Consider the following 20,000-nt stretch of genomic DNA (forward strand, 5'->3'; position numbering starts at 1 on the left):
GAAACACTGGAATGTCATTTGCATATAAAACAAAAGGCAGATGACCCTGTGCACACCTGCCTTCTGGCACTGAGGAGCCGGAAACTTATTATGGCCTGATCAGCACGGCAAATGTGCCACTGATGGAGCCGGCCAGTGGAGGCAACCAGGACAGCCTCTATGTAGCCCGTCTGCATGACAACTTTTGTGTGTGTGTGTATGTGTGTGTGTGTGTGTCTGTCTGTGTGTGTGAGAGAGAGAGAGAGAAGGGGAGAGAGAGGGAGTGCTTGTGTGTAGATGAGTCTAAGCATGTGTATATGGTGTGTCTGTGGGAATGTGTGTGTGTGTGTGTGTGTGTGTGTGTGTGTGTGTGCGCGCGCGTGTGTGTGTGTGCGTGCGTGTGCTGTACTTCCCACTCTATTTCTGTACTTCCCTCTCTACCCCCTCCCTGGAGCAAGCATCATCATTGGATATGATGGACAGCTAGGAGAAAGTGTGTGTGTGTGTGTGTGTGTGTGTGTGTGTGTGTGTGTGTGTGTGTGTGTGTGGTCTGTCTGTGAGCATGCAGATAATTGTGTGCATGAGATTTGTGTGGGTGTGCCTTAAGACTGGACACCACTGCAGAAATCCTCCAAATAGACAACTTAGTAAAACTCTGGCACCTTAATGACCTGCTCACTCTCTTAACACTCACATTACTGCTTATGTCCAGACAGCTCTGCATTGTTACAAAGCAACGAGGGGGAACTGTAGCGTCCATCTCAGCGGGCATGCACACACAAAAGCAGCCCTCCTTCAGTGCATTCTAATTCCAAACAAATGCAAATGCCTGTACGAGCGCCTCCACAATGATCCATAAATCTCAGCAAACTGGGTATTAACGGCAAATGAGGTGGTTGGGGGTGGGAGATGCAAACTAATGATGTGTGTCAAGAACTCGCAGCCCCCCCCCCCCCCCCGCACAGCCAGCCTGCGCTTTATCGGAAGTGCCTATTGATCAAAGCACAAGCAGGCCTCTCTCTCTCTCTCTCTCTCTCTCTCTCTCTCTCTCTCTCTCTCTCTCTCTCTCTCTCTCTCTCTCTCTCTCTCTCTCTCTCTCTCTCTCTCTCTCTCTGTGTGTGTGGAGCGGGACGCATTCGCCTCACGCTGCTTCACAGCCAGGGAGGGGGTTCACCCAAACATGTTGAAAAGAGGGAGGGGGTGGTGGGGGAGGAGGGGGGTGCTGCTGGTGCTAGCACTTTATATGCTAACACCTGTCTGAGTGAGGATGATGGCTTTTTGTTGTTCTTTTACAAACATGTACACTCGCACATGAACACACACACACACACACACACAAACACACACTTATGTCTGGACAAGTTGTTAGTCCCAGCAGGCCTCCCACCTTATGTCTCTGGGCGATTATGGCCTCCTCTCTACCATGTCAGACTGATGTTCCACTAGCCAATCCAAGGGCCTACCCACCCACTGCTCACTGGACACGCAGGCGCACACACAGAGTACACAACACACACACACACACACACACACACACACACACACACACACACACACACAGCACAGACACAACACAACACACACACACACACACACCCTCCTAGAAAGATAACACAAGCTTATCTCAAGCCTCACCATGACACTACTTTGATTACGGTGATCAGCATGACTGCCACAAAAAAAGGCCACGAGTTTCTTTCATCCCCAAGTCATCATCCTCCTCTCACTGCTCTCCAGACCTACGTACGTATTTACGTTACGTAAATAACATGGACAGTGCGGAGTCCAGCAGACTGGTAGAGCCATGCTGCGTCCCACCTGCTGTTGCCGGTGCCTCTTCCTATTGGAGCCGGCTGCTGTTATTCTGGGTCAGACGAGGGAGAGGGCAGACTGTCCTCTTCCCACCACACACCTACCAATCAAATCTTTCACACTCAATTAGGCCTCGGGGTTATATATCAGCCCCCTAAACAGCTCCGCTCTGAAGGAGCCAGCTGATTTGTGCATCGGCTTCGCTCTCTACCATGCACACACACACACACACACACACACACACACACACACACACACACACACACACACACACACACACACACACACACACACACACACACACACACACACACACACACACACAGCGCACGCACACACACACACACACACACACACACACACAGAAAAAAAACTCTTTCCCACAGATGACAGTCTGTGAAGCTGCTCCTGTGGTCCTCTAACCCGTCCACTCCCTGACACGGGTCACCAGCACTGATGGCAATCAATCTTTAGCGCAGGTGCTATCACAGTCTGGCCTGTTCAATTACGAGGACGACCTTTCCCCACTGACCTGAACCGCAAATAAACTGCAAATGAAGTGGGGTCGCGTCATTTATGGGGAAGAGGGGTTATCTAAGGGGACATATTGGAATTCATAAGGTGGAATTTAAACATGGCGAGTGACGCTTTCGGCGTTTTAATTAAAAACTCATCAGCGGTGCACACCTGGCCTTTTCAATAAAAGCAAATGCAATTATGATATGACAAATGCTTTTCTAATTCTACAAAAGAGCACTTGTTGTGGCCATCCAATTTGCACTATGATTAATCACAAAAGCAATCAAGTTGTTTCAAAGGATCAAAAGTCCAGTGGACTGACCCGAGCCACAGGTAAAGAGCAATTACAGAACGAGATGCCCGTCTCCCACTGACACAGCACACCACCCCGAGTCTTCACATAGTGCTGCCAACCAAACCCAGCGCTGCTGCACTCCTAGGAAGTACACTCCTCTTTGCTCCTAGGAAGTACACTCCTCTTTGGCTTCACATTCAATAGCCCAAACTCAGCGCTGCTCTACTCCTAGGAAGTACACTCCTCTTTGCTCCTAGGAAGTACACTCCTCTTTGGCTTCACATTCAATAGCCCAAGTGAGCCAAATCCCACAAATGTTCTCCAAGTCATTACAATGAACAATCTGTTCTTGACAGATACATTCAACTTAGTTTATGCTTTTCCCATTTACACATTATGCAGGGCAAACAACCCGCCCTGCATTCCCTTAACTGATTTGTTCAGTGAGTAAATAGCCAGGGGTGGGAGCAAGGGAACTCACTGATTGAAGAGCACTCGGGAGCGCACAATGAACTTGAAAATGTATTCCAGCGCCTTCATGGCCTTGAGGAGCTGATCTGTAAGCTTCTCTGCATTGTCCACATAGTTCTTCAGCACCTTTGTCAGTTTCCTGCAAACACACACACACACAGACACACACATAAACACAGAAAAAGCATCTAGTATCAATGTGTGTTCAAGTAAATGGGTTGAAAACAAAACCCAATGAATGACAACTCAGCATGAAGGCTGTAGTCATGGTGATGGGGTCATGGGTGTCTAATGAGGAGGAGGTGGACTCACGTGTAGGCAAGTGTAGCGCTGAAATGTTTACGGATGTAGGTTTCAAGGACGGGGTTAAAGTGCTGGAACTTTCTGTCCGCTATCAGCCCAATTATGAAAACCTGTCAAAGATAGCAAAAAAAACTATTATTACCATCTTATTTTTATTTCCAGAAATGACAGAACCAATAAAAGAAAAAGGATAGACCACTTTGTACAAATATATAGGTCCAATAGACCACACACCTGTAACCGGCTCCGCTGAGAAAATGGCAAAGTTATTTAGTGGAAGTCTGTGTTTTATGGATATAGTCACCCTTATGCAGAACATGAAAGGAAACGAGGAAGAGCTTAGAACTGTTTAAAGTTTATTTTTCTATTGCAAAGGGTTCTGACTGAGCATCCAGTATGAGAATGAGAGTGGCAGAATATGCTAACAAATAAGGCTATGACATGTTTAAAAAGGATTAGCATGGATTTCATTGTGGCAATGAGTCCTTGCTAACAGTTAGATTTTGACAGAAAGCATAAAGTAATACAAGCTATGCCTCAAAAGTGAGGTGGAGATGCTACACCTAGCCAGAGTGAGCTAACATTTCCAGTCTGTTATTCACAGCAAAGTTACAAAGCCGCATCATTTAGGCAGACCACGGATCTAAATTAACTTTCCTATTAGTTAAATAAAGAGGAAAATTGAATTGAAAATGATGAGAAACCAATGTTTCTTTGCCTAAAAAGACAACAAAAGACAGAACGTTCCACTCTAAGCTTACTAATGAGAAGATTAACAAATAGCAAAAGATGAAAGTTAAATTAGTCTGAAAGCTTATGAATAAATAGTGGGCAAGCGAGCGAGGATGAGATCCTCATTTGACTCCAGCGGTGCTTTGTAGAGTCTGCGGCGGAGGACAAGCAGAGGGCAGAGCTAAGCCGCGTTTGGGCTGCACGGCCTCAGATCGCAGCCTGGGCCTGCACATGATGGGACACTTCCTCGGGGAAAATGCTCCGCATTCCTTTCAGGTGTGTGTGTGTGTGTTTTTCCAAAAGACTCCCGAACCACCCGAGGCATGAAGTAGTCACCAGAGAGGAGAAAGCATGTGAGGCTTTCACTTTCAAACTGTGATGTGCAGGCTTGCTTTGTAGTGGTTAGTATTACATGCATCTACATATGGTGCTGCTGTCATCCAGGTCTGCCATTAATATATTTGAATATGATAGATATAACAACATAATAACTGTTTTAACAGTGGCAGAAGATAGAGATGAGGAAGGTAAAAAACCAACTTAATAATAATAAAATAATAAACATAATAACAAAATACATTTGTTAAAAATAAAAATGACAAATAAAATGTACTTACCAAAGCATCAAAAACCAGGGTGTCAAATGTGTCACTGTCAGAATTCTCCATCATGATGTTGAAGAGGGCATCCAGGGTGTCTTGTAGAAACTGATGGGCACATTTTAAAAGGGAGGGAGGTTAGCACAGAGAGGGAAAGTGTCCATCTCACTGTCATCTCATGTAAATCTTCCTGACGAGGTCATCACCAGTCTTTAAGCTCTGTGATGCTGCCAATGCATGGGAGGGGGTACAGAAAACAGCCAGTTCCATACCACTGTCAGGATGAGTTACAGTCAAGACATTCTAGTGCATGGCCATTGTCATTCAAGTGCTACACTTCAGGGAGGGGAAAAGAAATGTGGGCATTTTAAGGAAGCAGGATCAGCAGCAAGCCAACACACTGAATTCAACACAAAACAGAAGTTGAGGTTGTTGGTCCTAGACCTTTGAGAGGCACACTATGTAGCCACCCATTTCCAGTCCATGACCTCTCACTAACATCCGACCCAAGTGTTGAGGTGTAATAATTGCTTCGGACATCTGTCTCAACACGGATCTCAAAATGAGGCGTGTCCTATCCTTCTAAGATGCAGAAACGATCATCCATACATGCAGTATAAACTATAAACCCACAGCTGATACGAAACGCAGGATGCATATTAATTTTACTTGAACAAAAAAATAATATTTTCTCCTATACTTGCTTCTCTTCAATGACTATCTGTCAGAAGAAGAATTGATATCAAAAGACTCCTTCTAACATACAAAGCCCTGAAAGGCCTAGCTCTGGACCTCAGGGATTTGCTAATCCCATCCAGCCCATCAGTACTCATCAATCTCAAAATCATTTTTCCAAGAGTGTCAAAAATGGTAGCAGCTTAAACCCCCATTTCTTTGCTAATATGGTCACAATCACTTAATCATGCTATTAATAGGACCCCTATGAGTGTATTAAGATCCTTGAGTGCATTTTATTTGCAGGCTGTCATTACTCTCCACTCCCTTTGCATGTCACTTTATTTCAAAACCAATTTCAGTCAAGAGTTTTGAGGGGAGAGGGACAGAGAGGGTGAACGACGAGTTGTTCTCTCACAACACATAAGCTCTGAAAGCCTTGTTGTTGAGGGAAGGACTGCTTGGTTGAGAGAGGGGCTGCTTTTAGACCAATAATATGTTCTTAAGAAGAGAGAGGCAGGGAGGGAGAGAGAGAGAGAGAGAGAGAGAGAGAGAGAGAGAGAGAGAGAGAGAGTGTGTGTGTGTGTGTGTGTGTGAGTGTGTGTGTGTGTGTGCGGACAAGGAAGAGAAATGTAAGGGTACAGCTTTGAAGCTGAAGAGGTGCTGGCCTTGTGAGCTAGCCTGGATAGTGCAAAGAGAGCGGGAGAGAGATGAGAGCTGTCAGTCACCTGCTTCCCTTCACACGGCCATCTCAGTCTTCCCAACAGACCCTCTCAGCACTACACACCACACACCACACACCACACACTACACACCACACACCACACACCACACACCACACACCACACACCACACACTACACACTACACAGCACAGCCTGAGTACACTGCAGAAGTACGGGACCCAGAGGGCCCGCTCTGCACTTCCTGCAGGAGTTCATCTGAATAGCATATTGCCACACTCTTAAAACGAATGTGTTGTCCCTATCTAGACACAGTGATGTGTTAAAAAACAACACAAGCTGTGTTATTTTCAACACATTCTGTGTAACAAATAAAAAAAAGGAAACAACACAAACTTGTGTTGTCCCTATCTGGACACAGAGATGTGTTAAAACAAAACAACACAAGTTGTGCTTAACACATTTGTTTTAAGACTGCAGAGTTCCCATGAAGTGAGTGTTGATAGCAGGGATGGATGGAAAAACTACTCTTGTTGAATCATGCTACCACAGCCCTGCCCTGCCCTGCCAAGCCTCCCCACACACTCTCCAGTCAAACTGCCTGCCTACATACCAGCACAAAGTATTTCAGCTATTCCTGTCCTGGGGCCAGCTTCTTCGTTTCAGCAGGGAGAAGACTGATCAAAACAAACCCCTCCAAGACACATGGAGTGCTTAGATGGAACTGCGCGGTGGTTACAGAGATGTATGTTTGTCTGGTCTGTATGTGTGAATATCTGTATGTGTGCATATCTGTGTGTGTGTGTGTGTGTGTGTGTGTGTGTGTGTGTGTGTGTGTGTGTGTGTGTGTGTGTGCGTGTGCGTGTGTGGAGATGCAGGAACGCATTGCCAGCCATGAAGGAACTGAGGAACATCATGGCAGGGTTCCTGCAATCAGCCCTCCAAGATGTGTCCCAGGGAGAGCTGTGGAGATTGATGGCACTGAGGCAGCACCCAGACATGATCAGGCCAGCGCATAAATCCACGCTCAATCAAAATATTGCCAGAGAGATCCTGCATTAGAATAATGAGCCTTGAAAGGAGAGGGTAGAAGTAGAGAGGGCCTCGTGAGGGTGGCTGTTGTACTGATGGAATCAGCACTTCTGACAAGAACAGATGGTCAAGGCGCGGCACGAAGGAGGTGTTTCTAACAATATTTTTGTTTCTTGTTGCTTTTTTCTAAAAAGACATTGCTGTAGGAGAACCTGGAGGGGGATAAAATATGTTTTTTCCTTTGGCTGAGAAAGCTTCTATTCAACACATCGGAAGCGTGACTGCAAATATCATGTGGTGGGGGGGGGGGGGGGAGTATACCGGAATAAATCAACCTACAAGTCTACAGGGACTTCAGAGTGACATGAATCACTCACACAAAGAAACACACACATGCACACAAAAAGCTTTCAAGCAATTGATTCAGCGGCCCCCACGGACATACTCCAACTATACAGTACATATATTGCATCCTCATACATTCCTGCATAGGTCAGATATGCATTAATGAAAGAGTTCAAGGAGCCATGGAGGTGATTCTGATGACGAGCACAACATCTGCAGATAGAGTGCATTCCACCTACAGGCCTACAGGAGCTAAATGAGGTGCTGCAGGGGGAACAGGCAGAGGGCTAGAATGCCTCGTCAGCTCCAGCAGTGGAACTCAGGGTCTCCTGGAGTGTGTGTGTGTGTGTGTGTGTGTGTGTGTGTGAGAGTATTCACTGGCCAGGTGAGGTAGAGGCTGCTGTTCCCGTTTGGGAGTGGGAGTGGCCGTCTACAGGGTGCCAGCGGGCCAGCGCAGCCTTGCCGTGGTGTCCAATCTCCAGGCTCTTGCTGGAGAAACGCTGCAGCACTCCCTCGCTTACTTGTGATTTATTTAGTGACCTCGTGCCTGATGAGTCACGGTATAATTTGGATGGCAGGAAATGGCCAGGCGCTTTGGCTAGATATGAAATGAAAGCTGGGTTCCATTTTCGCTCGGAGCTGTTGACGTGGCTCAAGAACAAGCCGTGCCCAAGGCCAGGGGCAAAATGGGATCGTTCTGATTCCAAAAAAGCTGACTACCTAGAGAAGAGAAAATGCACACTGAAATGTGAAAAGAAAGCTAGTTGAAAGGTTGGCTGTGGTAACAAGGCCACCTGGACCAACTTTTCACTCCACACAACTGATACTAACACAAAGGACAAGGTCCTCTGTCAGTCCTTTTCAGCCTATGTGATTTCAATAACCGGCTATAAAAAGAAGTGATGGCCAGATACTCGGAACATGTAGTATAAAGGAGAAAGAGGATTTGACAGAGCGCTGTGGACTAAAGCAGCGAGGTGAAGAACTGTAAGTGTGAACTGGACTTGACTGACCTTGACAACCTCTCCTCCTTCCACCTTCATGAGCTGCCGCAGGTTCTGCTGGAGCAGGCTGGTGTTGGAGCGCCACTTCAACAGACCCAGCAGGTCCACTGAGACCCCACAGAGAGAACACACACACACACACACACACACACACACACACACACACACACACACACACACACACACACACACACACACACACACACACACACACACACACACACACACACACACACACACACACACACACACACACACACACACACACACACACACACACACACACACAGACAAGGAGAGAGAAAGGAGAAAAAGTCAGTTATCATACATTTGGAACACTGCATCAAGAATCACTGAAACAGTTATGCAACAGGAGGGAAAAGCCTTTGAAAAACAGCTTTGCCCCCTTGACATCATAAGTTCTCCATAACTGCTGTCACCCACAAGACATTCCATCACTTTACCTTTTGACTGCATCATTAGTGAAACACTTGAGCTAAACTAGTTTCTAATGTGATAGATTCAGACCTCACTGCAGTACATCTCACAGTCATAAATACTCAACTTCAAACTCAATGGTTTAAATCACAATTCATGCCTATTAATGTAAGTGCAAGTGTCTATTCTAAATAATGTGAAGATTATGACAATAATCGATCACATCTGAGAGGCCATCTAGGACTGAACATCTTTAGAGATTTATTACAGGATATACAGAACTCTTGGGTTTTTCTTTATCTTTATTTAGCAAGAGAAATTTCATTCACAGATGGTTGTGATGTTTACAGAAACTAAACAGCACTTTCAAAACCTGAAAAGGAGAATTCATACGCATTTCAATCTCAATCTGTTCTACTTCAAGTACAACTCCAATTCTGAAAAAGTTGGGGAGAGCAGCTGCTACAGTTGGGAATGAGACTGAATGAAACGTTGTCCCATTTTTGCCTGTTTAGGATTTCAGTTTCTCAACAGTCAGGTGTCTTCTTAACCATGTTTCTCATTCCATGATGCACCCAGTGTGGCATGTCTAGTCTGCAGACAGGTCATTTTAGCATCTGGACTCTTCTATTATGAAGCCATACTTTTGTAATACTGTATGTGCAGAATGAAGTTGGATATTGTTTTCCTGAAATATTCAAAGTCTTCCCTAAAAAAGCCGTTGTCCGGATGGCAGTATATGCTCAAATCCTGTTTACATCATTCAGAATCAATTGTGTCTTGCCAGATACCCTCCATACAATCACAGATGCTGGGTTTTGAAATGAGCACTATAACAAGTTGGATAAGTTATATAGTTGGATAGTCCCTCTCTTCTTTACCCCAGAGTAGTTCATGATTTCCAAAAAGAATCATATATTGTAGATATATATAATAGACCATATTTTGATTGGTCTAACCACAGGACCGTTTTCCACTTTCGTTTACCTCAGTCCATTTTAAATGAGATCAGGCTCAGATGAGACGGTGGTATTTCTGCATCATGTCTTAATGCAATGTCTTTTTTTGCATGGTAAAGTTTACACTAGCATTTGTGAATTGAATATCAAACTGTGCTCATAGACAATTGTTATCAGAAGTGTTCCTGAGCCCATGCAATGATTTTCTTTACAGAAACGGGTCTGGTTTTAATGCATTGCTATCTAAGATCCAAAAGCCCATGGCCATCCAATATTGTTTTTCAGCTGTCCCTTGTTTTCAAAAATTTCTCTGGATTCTCTGAATATTTGAATTCATGAATGGCACATAGAGGTTTACACAGAGTGATGAACACCTCAACATCTTTACTTCTGGGAGACTCTGCCTCTCTTGGAGGCTCTTTTTATACCCAATCATGGTGCCAATTAGTTAGCTAATTAGTTGTGGAATGCTCCTCCTTTTGTTGTCTTTATCATTACACAACTTTTCCAGCATTTTGTTGCCCCCGGCCCAACTTTTTTGATGTTGCTGGCATTCGATTCAAAATGTGCTTATATTTTCTATGAAATAGTCAAATTTGTCATTTTAAACATTTGATTAGTTGTCTATGTCCTTTTAGCAGCTACATATGGGTTTACGAGATTTGCAGATTATCACATCCTGTTTTTATTCGCATTTTACACAACATCCCAACTTTTTTGGAATTGGGGTAGTACCTTTGTATGGTATGGATGAATCAAGGGTTACAACTTTTCCGGGACACTCCAACAGCTTTCAAAGACCCCCTCCCCTTGCACACCTGCACTGTACACAGAGAGTCCTCATGCCCAACTCCCTGGAGTGGCCCTGGACTGGTCTTGCACCATCTGCCTGCCGGGCACAGAACCAGAGGCAGCAGAAACAGGAACACTGCCTGCCCTTGCCACCCCCACCGAACCTGCAGGAAACCCCTCTGTGCCCATTCCCATATGCCAGCTGCAGGCGGCAGGACAGACTGGGTGATGGATGCCAGTCATCTGGAGCTCTGACAAGTGATGAGGGCTCAGCCATCAGATGCCATCTAAAGCCCCCAACGTCTCTACATGGACGAAATTCTATCCTTCATTTTTTTTCTTCAAAAAAAGCAGGTGACTGAAGGCCAACCGAAACAAATGAAATGAAATGAGAATAAATCATTGCACAGCACAGATGAAGGCAGAGGTGTTCAACAGGAAGGTGACATGAGTCACACACACTCACACACCCTCTCTCTCTCTCACACACACACGGTTCACATAACACAAAATCCTTGGAAAAATGAAGCAATTTTATTGAATGCCTTAAAAAAATAAATCTGGGGCAGTTACCCTCTATCAGAGGCTACACGAATACCTGGATTCATTTTATGAGTTGAAGAACTTTATCTCTCTAAAGCCCATGCCCACAGTCCAGAGAACATCCATATCAGTCTTCCTTCATGGCCCTAATATAGCAACTAAACTATCTCACTGCTTTGTTCCCATATGTTTCTACAGACAAGCAAATTCTCCTCCTAGCAATTATCTAAATGGAAAATGGCAACAATCCGAGATTAAGGTAATAATGAACTCCAGTACTCAGAATACTCATGTAGGTGGTGCCTGAGTGACCTTTCACTGGCAATCATTTCCCTTTGAGATGGGACCCTCCACGCATGCACCCGTCCTCACGCCCAAAAGGAGATGTGTGGGATGGGGTGAGGGCAGGTACAGGACTTACTTGGAAATGTCACTACGGAGTCATTATGGTGTGAGCCATGTGCTATGTGGAGCAGTGCTCAGAGAAAGCCCACTCTCATGGGGTAATCACAACAGCAGGTGAAATCCCAACACAACACCTTTTAGGAGAGAGACAGCAAGAAAGACATCTCACCGTCACACCACTTTAGCACTGAAGACTTCCCACCATACAAAAGATCAACACATTTCTGGAGCAGACACACGCATCTCTCTCTCTCTTTCTCTCTCTCACGATCACTCACATACAAAATCACACACACACACACACACAGCCATCTAATGTATTTGGATAGGACCATCACTCAATAATGAGGAAGAATTCAAATTCTGTCCCAGATTCCGTAATGATCTGAGCCCAGTCAGAAAAGCAACGATTTCAGGCTCTTTGGTCTGTGTCAGACATCTCCACAAAATCCCTTCTGGTTGCACAACAGAGACATTATTTTGGCTGCGAGTGACAATATTCCATCTATAAAATTGAAAACATAATTTCAGAAGCTCACAATTCCTCCACTTTATGGAGAAGCTGATTGACATCATCAGCATGAGATTGATCAAAATTGAAGAACACCAGTTTTCCCATTATGCCTGCAGATTTCTCCAATTAGCACCAACCTCTCATCTCATCTCATCTGTTCACAGCCTGTAATTTGCATGGTCTTATTTAACCCTTAGAACCCTAAGCTGTTTTTAGGGCATTTTCACTACCTTTATTCATAAGGATTTATTCTGGTCATTGTGAGTGCCACACACACATATTATATATTGTTTTTTTCAGCAGAGTCTAGGCTATCCAGATCTGCCATGTCATGTATTAGTAGTAGCATTGATTTTATTTTGATTTTTAAAGAATTAAAATATAAAAAGCGTATTATAAAAATTCTTATATTTTGACCTGTATCTCACCATAGCAAGCTCATAGCATAACATGCATTTCATGTGTGTGTAGGGCAGACTGTCCTGAATCGGGCAATATAATTGCCATGTTGGAGGGATACTCTGGGGCTGAGCAATTTACAGAAATATGTGGTGTGTGATTTATGGAAATAAATGCCATTTTTTATTTAGTGATGAAAAATGACCTTTCTGCGCTCCATATCTATGACACGAACTGATCTGACCTGACTTGACCCAAGTTTGCGTGTTAGCATGTGTGCCATAATGACTTTTCACTGCATTGCCATGAACCAAGTAAAGGCAAAAAAGGTGTTTCTTTGTTCAACAAATTGGGATGCAATGTGAGCCTTGGATGCCATGCAGGAATTTGCTAGGATCTCAAAACCAGATTATGAACATGCTTTGCCGTAGAGAAAAACACGATAGCGTTGGATTATAAACATGCTTTGCCACAAAAACAGACAAAAATGTGGGGTAAATCCAGCTATATGAAGTTATTATTTTGCTGTCACTTCGTCTGTTTTATAACCCAGAAGGATGTACTTGGTATCAAATGATAGCTCTGTGTCTCCTCTTTCATCTGACATGCGTGGCATATCTATCCGATCACGGGTCCGCGAGTAATTCAAACGAGAGTAATGGGTGTGCAGCGTTGGTTTGTGTACATGACGTTAATATTTTGCAGTCACTTCGTCAGTTTTTATAAGCCAGAAGGATCGATATACATGGTATCAATGGATAGCCCTGTGCCCCCTCTTTCATCTGATATTATTGCCATATCTAAGCGATCACGGGTTCGCGAGTAATTCAAACAAGAGTAATTGGTGCGCAGGTAAACGCAAAGAAGTATAGACTGTAAATGTGATGCTATTTGATTTAATTTCATGATTTTTTTTAATTTTCAAACTTGATCGTACAGACAAGTGTGTGGTCTCGTTGGAAAGCTCCACTTCTTCTCTGTCATGCTATAAAGGTTTCATCTCGCTGCGATGAACAGCCGCGGAGCAATGTAACAGAGAAGAAAGGGTGTGTTTTTTGACGCACTTTGCGTCAATCGGGTTCTAAGGGTTAAAAGTGGTTTTAATTCAACGAGCCCAGTAACACATTCTAGCCACATATTTGCATTTTACATTTATATTTGCACTAATATTTATTATTTAGCAGTGACTTACATAAAATGCACATTAGAGTGGATATGTGCAATGTTGCTGCCTAATAATTAGATATGACCCTGCCAGTCCTGGCATTTTGGCAGCTGACAGCTGAGTTTCACCAAAGCAGCACGACAAATAAACATTCACGACTGCATCTCAGATGAGTGACACGTAGGGAGCAGGCATATGTTTTAATGAGTCACACTCCTGACTGACGTGGAATGCAGACGGCCACTTTAAGTCAAACGCCATGAGTAAACACATTTCCCATTTCCAGCAGACTTAATGACATATCACACATTTACTATGCTCTTGCCAGGAATCAGCTAAGTGCTTCACACCACCACAATAATTACTAAAGCAGTGAGGACGTGTCACATTTGTTGAAAGGGACACTGCACAGCAGTCTGTCCATTGAGGAGGACATATTGGGGATTCATAACAGTGTCACTTCCATCATCTCCACCCAAAACAAATAGGAATGAAGAGATATGGAGGCATCTGTCTGGAGTCATCTGGAGATGTTGCCAGGGTGGTCACGGCAACTGACTGTGATGCAGACTGCATTATGACAGGCTTCCGCTCCAGGATGACTCCTGCTGTAAGACGGAGAGGCGCCATCTGTGCTTATTTCAAAATAACTCCAGAAATCAGGTGTTCTCTCCTGGCATTCTTTTCTGTACCCCTAAATCTGACAAAAGGGTGCGCAACATCTCTCTAATGAGGAGTCATTCTTCTGTTTAATTGATGTCTGGACGCACCACTAGGGGTCTCAGTGTAGGAACATTAGCATCGCAAAGACTAGAGCAAACGCCAGGGCTTTCCACACCCTTGACAAAAACACGGCGTCTCTCTTCACACATGCACAACACAAACACAAACACTGTGGTAAAGCTCAGCGAGTGAACATGACACACACACACACACCTCCACCCAAACACATTTCAGGAGGCCGAATTGATTTCCACCTGGCGTGCACCCGCTGCATACTAACAGTGGTGGAGAGGAGTTGCATCTTCCAGGCTGTGTGATCCGAATGTGTAAATTGATTTAGTGAGAACGCTCATCTCTCACAGAGAGCTGGAGTCTTGGAGGACACAGAAACCTGAGGGGGCAGTGATGGCAGTTGTGCAGATCTGAGACAAAAGAAACTTTGTACCATCAGTTAGATCCATGACACTCAGCAGTTTTGTGCACACAGACTTTCATTAGGAGAGTGTCCTCAGTGACCTCATTACAGAGGCATTTGGAAGGATTGCTAATGCATATACACACATACACATTACACATCCACACACACACACATACAGTCTGAAATCTGCACTGCTAACAAAATGGACACCCACCTCATTTCAGGCCCTCATTCTATCGCAACCAAAACTGCCTGTGGGTCCCATGGGTCAGATAAAAGCAGCTGATCCCCTCCCATCCCAAGTCATTAGTGGGGCGTGAGTAAAGGCAGACGCTGGTCCAGTCCGGTCCTGTCTGGCCTGGTCAGCGTGAGCTACAGCCATCAGTGGACCCGAGAGGGGTTTGGGCCGGAGTGAGACGAAGCGATGTGGCAGAGGCTTTTGCCATCTCTTACATCACAGTGAGCCCACTGAGCACCACACTGTTCCTCAGAGCACCGCGGTCCATCACAGGACTGTTTACAGGGGTCAGGTCACTTTGAGACTCTGTTTGTCTATGAGGGTGTGTGTGTGTGCCTGTGTGTGTGTGTATTTATGTGTGTATCTAATTCTGTGTGTATCTAGAAAGTTTGACCATTATAGAGCAGATGCACCTTGCAATTTGAGACCTTCCAGGGGGCAGTGGTGGCCTACTGGTTAGGGCTTGGGGCTTGGAACCAAAGGGTTGCCGGTTTGATCTCCGACCAGTAGGAAAAATGTGGATGGGGGAAGTGGTTGAGCACTGCTCTCCCATGCCCACATCCACTAGCTGAAGTGGCCTCACTGCTCCCCGAGCGCCACTGTAGCAGGCAGCTCACTGCTCCGGGTTTGTGTGTGCTTCACCTCACTGTGTGCTCACTGTGTGCTTCACCTCACTGTGTGTTCACTGTGTGCTCTGTGTGTTCACCAATTCACGGATGGGATAAATGCAGAGGCCAAATTCCTTGTATACGCAAGTATACTTGGCCTAGAAACCTGATTTACATTTACATTTTACATTCCCATTGCTTTTAGGCAATAATTTGTTTTTTCTGGAAGTTTTATCATCAGGAGGCAAATGGTCATGATACAATAACAACACGTGGAACCACTTATGTGGTTACCCAGCATCATTGCTCAAAAAGCTGCCCCGTGTATGATGATCACCCTGAAACTGTATGAGCATCACACAGAGCATGAGAGGCAGGGTAAGTGAGACACTGAGCCAAGTAGAGCATGCGTGGGACACAGCCTTTTGACCTGACTTGAAGCGGCCAGGACCCTCAGACGGAGAGCCTGCCCTCTTGACCAGAGGCTTATTTCCACCCACTGCACTCGCTCTCAAGAGTCATGATGCTGCAAACATGGCAGGACTAAGCAGCTTAATGAAGGCTTCTCTGGACATGGGAGTGGAGTGGATGGGGGGCAGTGAATGTGTGATATGGATGGAGGAGTGGAGAGATTCTGTCTCCAGCTTTCTCCTCTATCTGGAGAAGATTTGACTAGAGAGAGAGAGAGAGAGAGATAGCTCTCCAGCAGCAGTATCTACTCAAGTCAAACCGCCTCCAGTCTGTGACTCGACTGCAATTCCGCCACTTCTTCTCATTTCCTGCCACTTCTCTCATTTCAGAGCCTCTCACTCACTCAACCCTTTTTTTTCCACTGGTGGATATCTTTTTCCTCCCTCCGCTTTTCCTCTGGATCCCGGTGAATTGAGAAATTAGGCACCTTTTATTCAGTGCGCGTTTGGAGTGAGGGGAGAGGAAAAGCCTGAGGTTAGCAATACAATTAACTTCTCATTCCTGCTGGAGCCCGAGTTCAGCCCAGTCACTGCGGCTCTCCTCTGTGCGCCCTCTCTCTCTCCCCCCTCCTCCTCCTCCTCCTCCTCCTCCTTTTCCTCCGCAGAGCCTCTTCAATTCAGCCACACTAAACTCTAAATGCACAAACTCACCTCCATTTGTCTGAGGACAACTTTTTTATAATCCTTTAAAAAAAGACCCAGTCAAACAAAAAAAGACAAAAAAAACAACAGAGCAAAAACAACAGGATAAAAGGTATAAAAGGTAGTCAGACTGAACGCTGGGTTGCTGACTGTCAGCACTCCCATCAAGGTCCTGAGGGCGCACTGGTGTTGTAAAAGTCCAGCAAGACATGCAGAGTCTGCGGCTGGGCCACCTCGCAGCGGGAGGCTTTGCATGGACCCCAATGGCGGCCGGGGGAGGCAGCGGGGGGGGGGGGGGTGGTCTGATGGGATCTGCCGGCTATTAAGTGAGGTCTAAATGTAGGCAGCCAAGTTGGTCAGAACAACCCCGAGCCCACCGCTGGAAAACAGGGATTTGTGGGGCTTAACAGGCCCTGAGAAGGCCGAGCTGACCACAGCAAAACTAACAGCAGTGGTGAGATCTCAGCCCTAAAGGCTTGGCAGGGGCACCTCAAAACAGATCATTACAGTATAGTGGGAGAAAAAGAAAGCGGAGGAAGAGAGAGATGGGGGGGGGGGGGGTAAGATGGGAAGAAAAGTTACAGAGAGAGAGAGAGAGTGGGAGAGAAAAGGAGAGCAAGAGAAGAATAGAAAGCAGAATAGAGGCTAGTCAGCGGCGCCACCTTACCGTTCTGGGTGAGTTTGGTGGAACAGACCAGGGTGGCGATCTGGAAGGAGTCCTTGCTGATGGTGCAGTTGCCCAGGTTCTGCAGGCTCTTGCCTGTGGTGGGGTAGCCCTTCTCCTCCAGCTCCAACTTGGTGGCCGGGAGGTTCAAGTAAAGAGAAGAATCCTCCATCTTCTTAGCCTCAGCCTGCAAACACAACACACACAGGAGTTTAGTTTCATTTCATTTAGCTTGGTTTCATTTCTTCATTTCAATTGAGGGGGCTAAACTAAGCAATTCTACTACAAAGCACCTGGATGTGCATCTAGATAGCGTTACTCAGACTAATACAAAAGCAAATACAAAGAAAAACGGAACGATAATGGAAAATATTTAAATTAAGAATGCATTGTGGATGACATCACCACATCAAAGTCCTATCAGAGCATCATCAGAGTCCCAAAAACTCTAATTAATATAGATAATACATCACACTCTATTGCCACCATAGGATACATTTATATAATAATCATTATTTATTATTTTGCAACCACTGCATTTCTTGGTGATATAAACATAATTTAGTTATGGTCATAAGCCTCACGGGCAAACCCTACATAGAGGAAAGTTTACTTGTGTAGAGGAACAAGACAACATAGATTAGGGTTTTGTATAACTGGGACACCAAACACAAAAAAGAGTTACCATAAAATTTTAAACACAGCCCATTACATAAACTACCTCTGAGGCCAGATTAAAATTATAATTATTAACACTGAAGACAAGACAAGCCTGCCAAATATTTATTACAGTCACGCAGTCCTACAGGGGCATAATGCAGCAGAGAGAAGGGGAGGAACAGAGCGGGAGAGAGGGAGAGGGAGAGTGTGACAGAGAGAGGGGGGGGCAAAGAGAGAGAGAGAGAGAGTGTGAGATCGAGGGGGGGGCAGAGAGAGAGAGAGAGAGGGAGAGAGAAGGAGGAAGAGAGAGAGAGTGTGAGAGAGGGGGCAGAGAGAGAGAGGGGAAAGTGAGAGAGAGAGGGGGGGGAGAGAGGGAGAGAGTGAAAAAGACACATTGTGATTAGAGAACAGAAGGAAGAAACAGCACACGGAAGGAAAGAGAGCCGATGGCCCATGCTGGGCTGTGCTGGCTACCTTGTAGACGATGAGATCATGCTCCCCATCTCGCAGCGTCGTGCCATCATACCTCATCAGCTTGACGAAGGACAAGGCAAAGATCTTCTCTGATTTGTCTTTATCTGTGGGGGTGTGGAGGGAACACACACAGGGCTGGCGTGAGAGAGGCAGACAGCGTGGGGCTGGACTAGGCGGCGGGCCCGCTGGCGGTGGAGGGCTACGGGGCGGCGAGCCGGCTGTCAGGTGTCGGGCCCCTGAGCCACAGCGGCCACTGTGGCTGACACGCCGCATCAATCTCTCGGACGGGGCTACAAACAGCCCAACAAGCCGCCTAATCCCCACTACAAATCTCACATGCTCCCGGCCCCACTGTGCTGAGTCAGCTGCCGAGTATGTGTGAGTGTGTGAGTGTGTGAGTGTGTGCGCAGTGGAAGGCTCCGAGCAAAGCTAGACTAGCATCAGGACAGACTGAAAGAGAGAGAGAAATAAAGAGAGAGAGAGAGAGAGATAAAGAAAGAGAGAGAGAGAAATTGAGAAAGAGGGAGCGTGAAAGAGGAGAGAGAGAGAGAGAGAGAGAGAGACTAAACATGCTTGAGAAGGCAGGAGGTTACTTCCAGAGTTGCCTGACAGAACCAACCCAGTGCCCTTTCACATCTGCCCATAATTATCACTGACACAGTGCGTGTCTACCGAGATGAGGATCACACACACACACACACACACACACACACACACACACACACACACACACACACACACACACAAAAAGCACATGCATGGCAGAAGTGCAAGGGTAAAAGAGAGGTCACCCAGGACACAGGGTGCCTGCTGTGAGTTTGCATACAATATGTATGTGTGTGTGTGTGTGTGTGTGTGTGTGTGTGTGTGTGTGTGTGTGTGTGTGTGTGTGTGTGTGTGTGTGTGTGTGTGTGTGTGTAGGCAGATGGACTGAGTCGTCAGAGACAAAGACACATGAGGCTCCATTAATGTTTCTCCTTTTAAAAAGCCATTCCTTCACTTTTCTGTAGAGACAGTCACTGGGAACCCCCTCCCCTTCAATCACACTCACACACACACACACACACACACAGTATTACATACATTCTGCAGCCATGTGCCAAGAGGGAGGTTTTTTTTCTACACAGTTAATCACACATTTTCCCAATCCCTGGAGACAAGACTCACAAAGCAGAAGGCCTTTGTGTCCACGCTCATGATTAAGGTGTGTGTGGACCGTATACAGGTGATTTGTGTATGCTTGTGTGTGTGACCACATAAATGTGTGTACCTGGGTCATTGCACATTTTATCCTGTGTGTGTGTGTGTGTGTGTGTGTGTGTGTGTGTGTGTGCGCTCTGCTGGGGGCTCAGTGGGGAAACTGCACCAGGAGTCTGCCTGGTGAGTTACGGCCGCGCCTTCGGAGCGGGCAGCGGGACAGAGTGGCATATATCACCACTG

At 45.7% G+C, this 20,000-nt stretch overlaps 1 protein-coding gene across 2 annotated transcripts in view; it reads right to left on the reverse strand.

Moving 5' to 3' along the window:
- The window catches only part of dock1 (dedicator of cytokinesis 1), a 220,843-nt gene that overhangs the window by 157,789 nt on the left and 43,054 nt on the right, over window positions 1-20,000 (reverse strand). For both annotated transcript variants that reach the window (XM_076298676.1, XM_076298674.1), the window contains exons 17-22: window positions 18,561-18,664; window positions 17,430-17,613; window positions 8,458-8,555; window positions 4,729-4,818; window positions 3,389-3,489; window positions 3,087-3,215 (exon numbers count right to left, since the gene is read on the reverse strand). In XM_076298676.1, coding sequence (XP_076154791.1) covers window positions 3,087-3,215; window positions 3,389-3,489; window positions 4,729-4,818; window positions 8,458-8,555; window positions 17,430-17,613; window positions 18,561-18,664 — 706 coding nt within the window. The remainder of the gene's footprint in view (window positions 1-3,086; window positions 3,216-3,388; window positions 3,490-4,728; window positions 4,819-8,457; window positions 8,556-17,429; window positions 17,614-18,560; window positions 18,665-20,000) is intronic.

The sequence above is a fragment of the Alosa pseudoharengus genome, unplaced genomic scaffold (assembly GCF_046254945.1).
Source record: "Alosa pseudoharengus isolate Yale_2024_CS ecotype anadromous, Long Island Sound unplaced genomic scaffold, YU_APseudo_1.1 YU_APseudo_1.1_scf_21, whole genome shotgun sequence".
Classification (NCBI taxonomy): Eukaryota; Metazoa; Chordata; class Actinopteri; order Clupeiformes; family Clupeidae; genus Alosa; species Alosa pseudoharengus.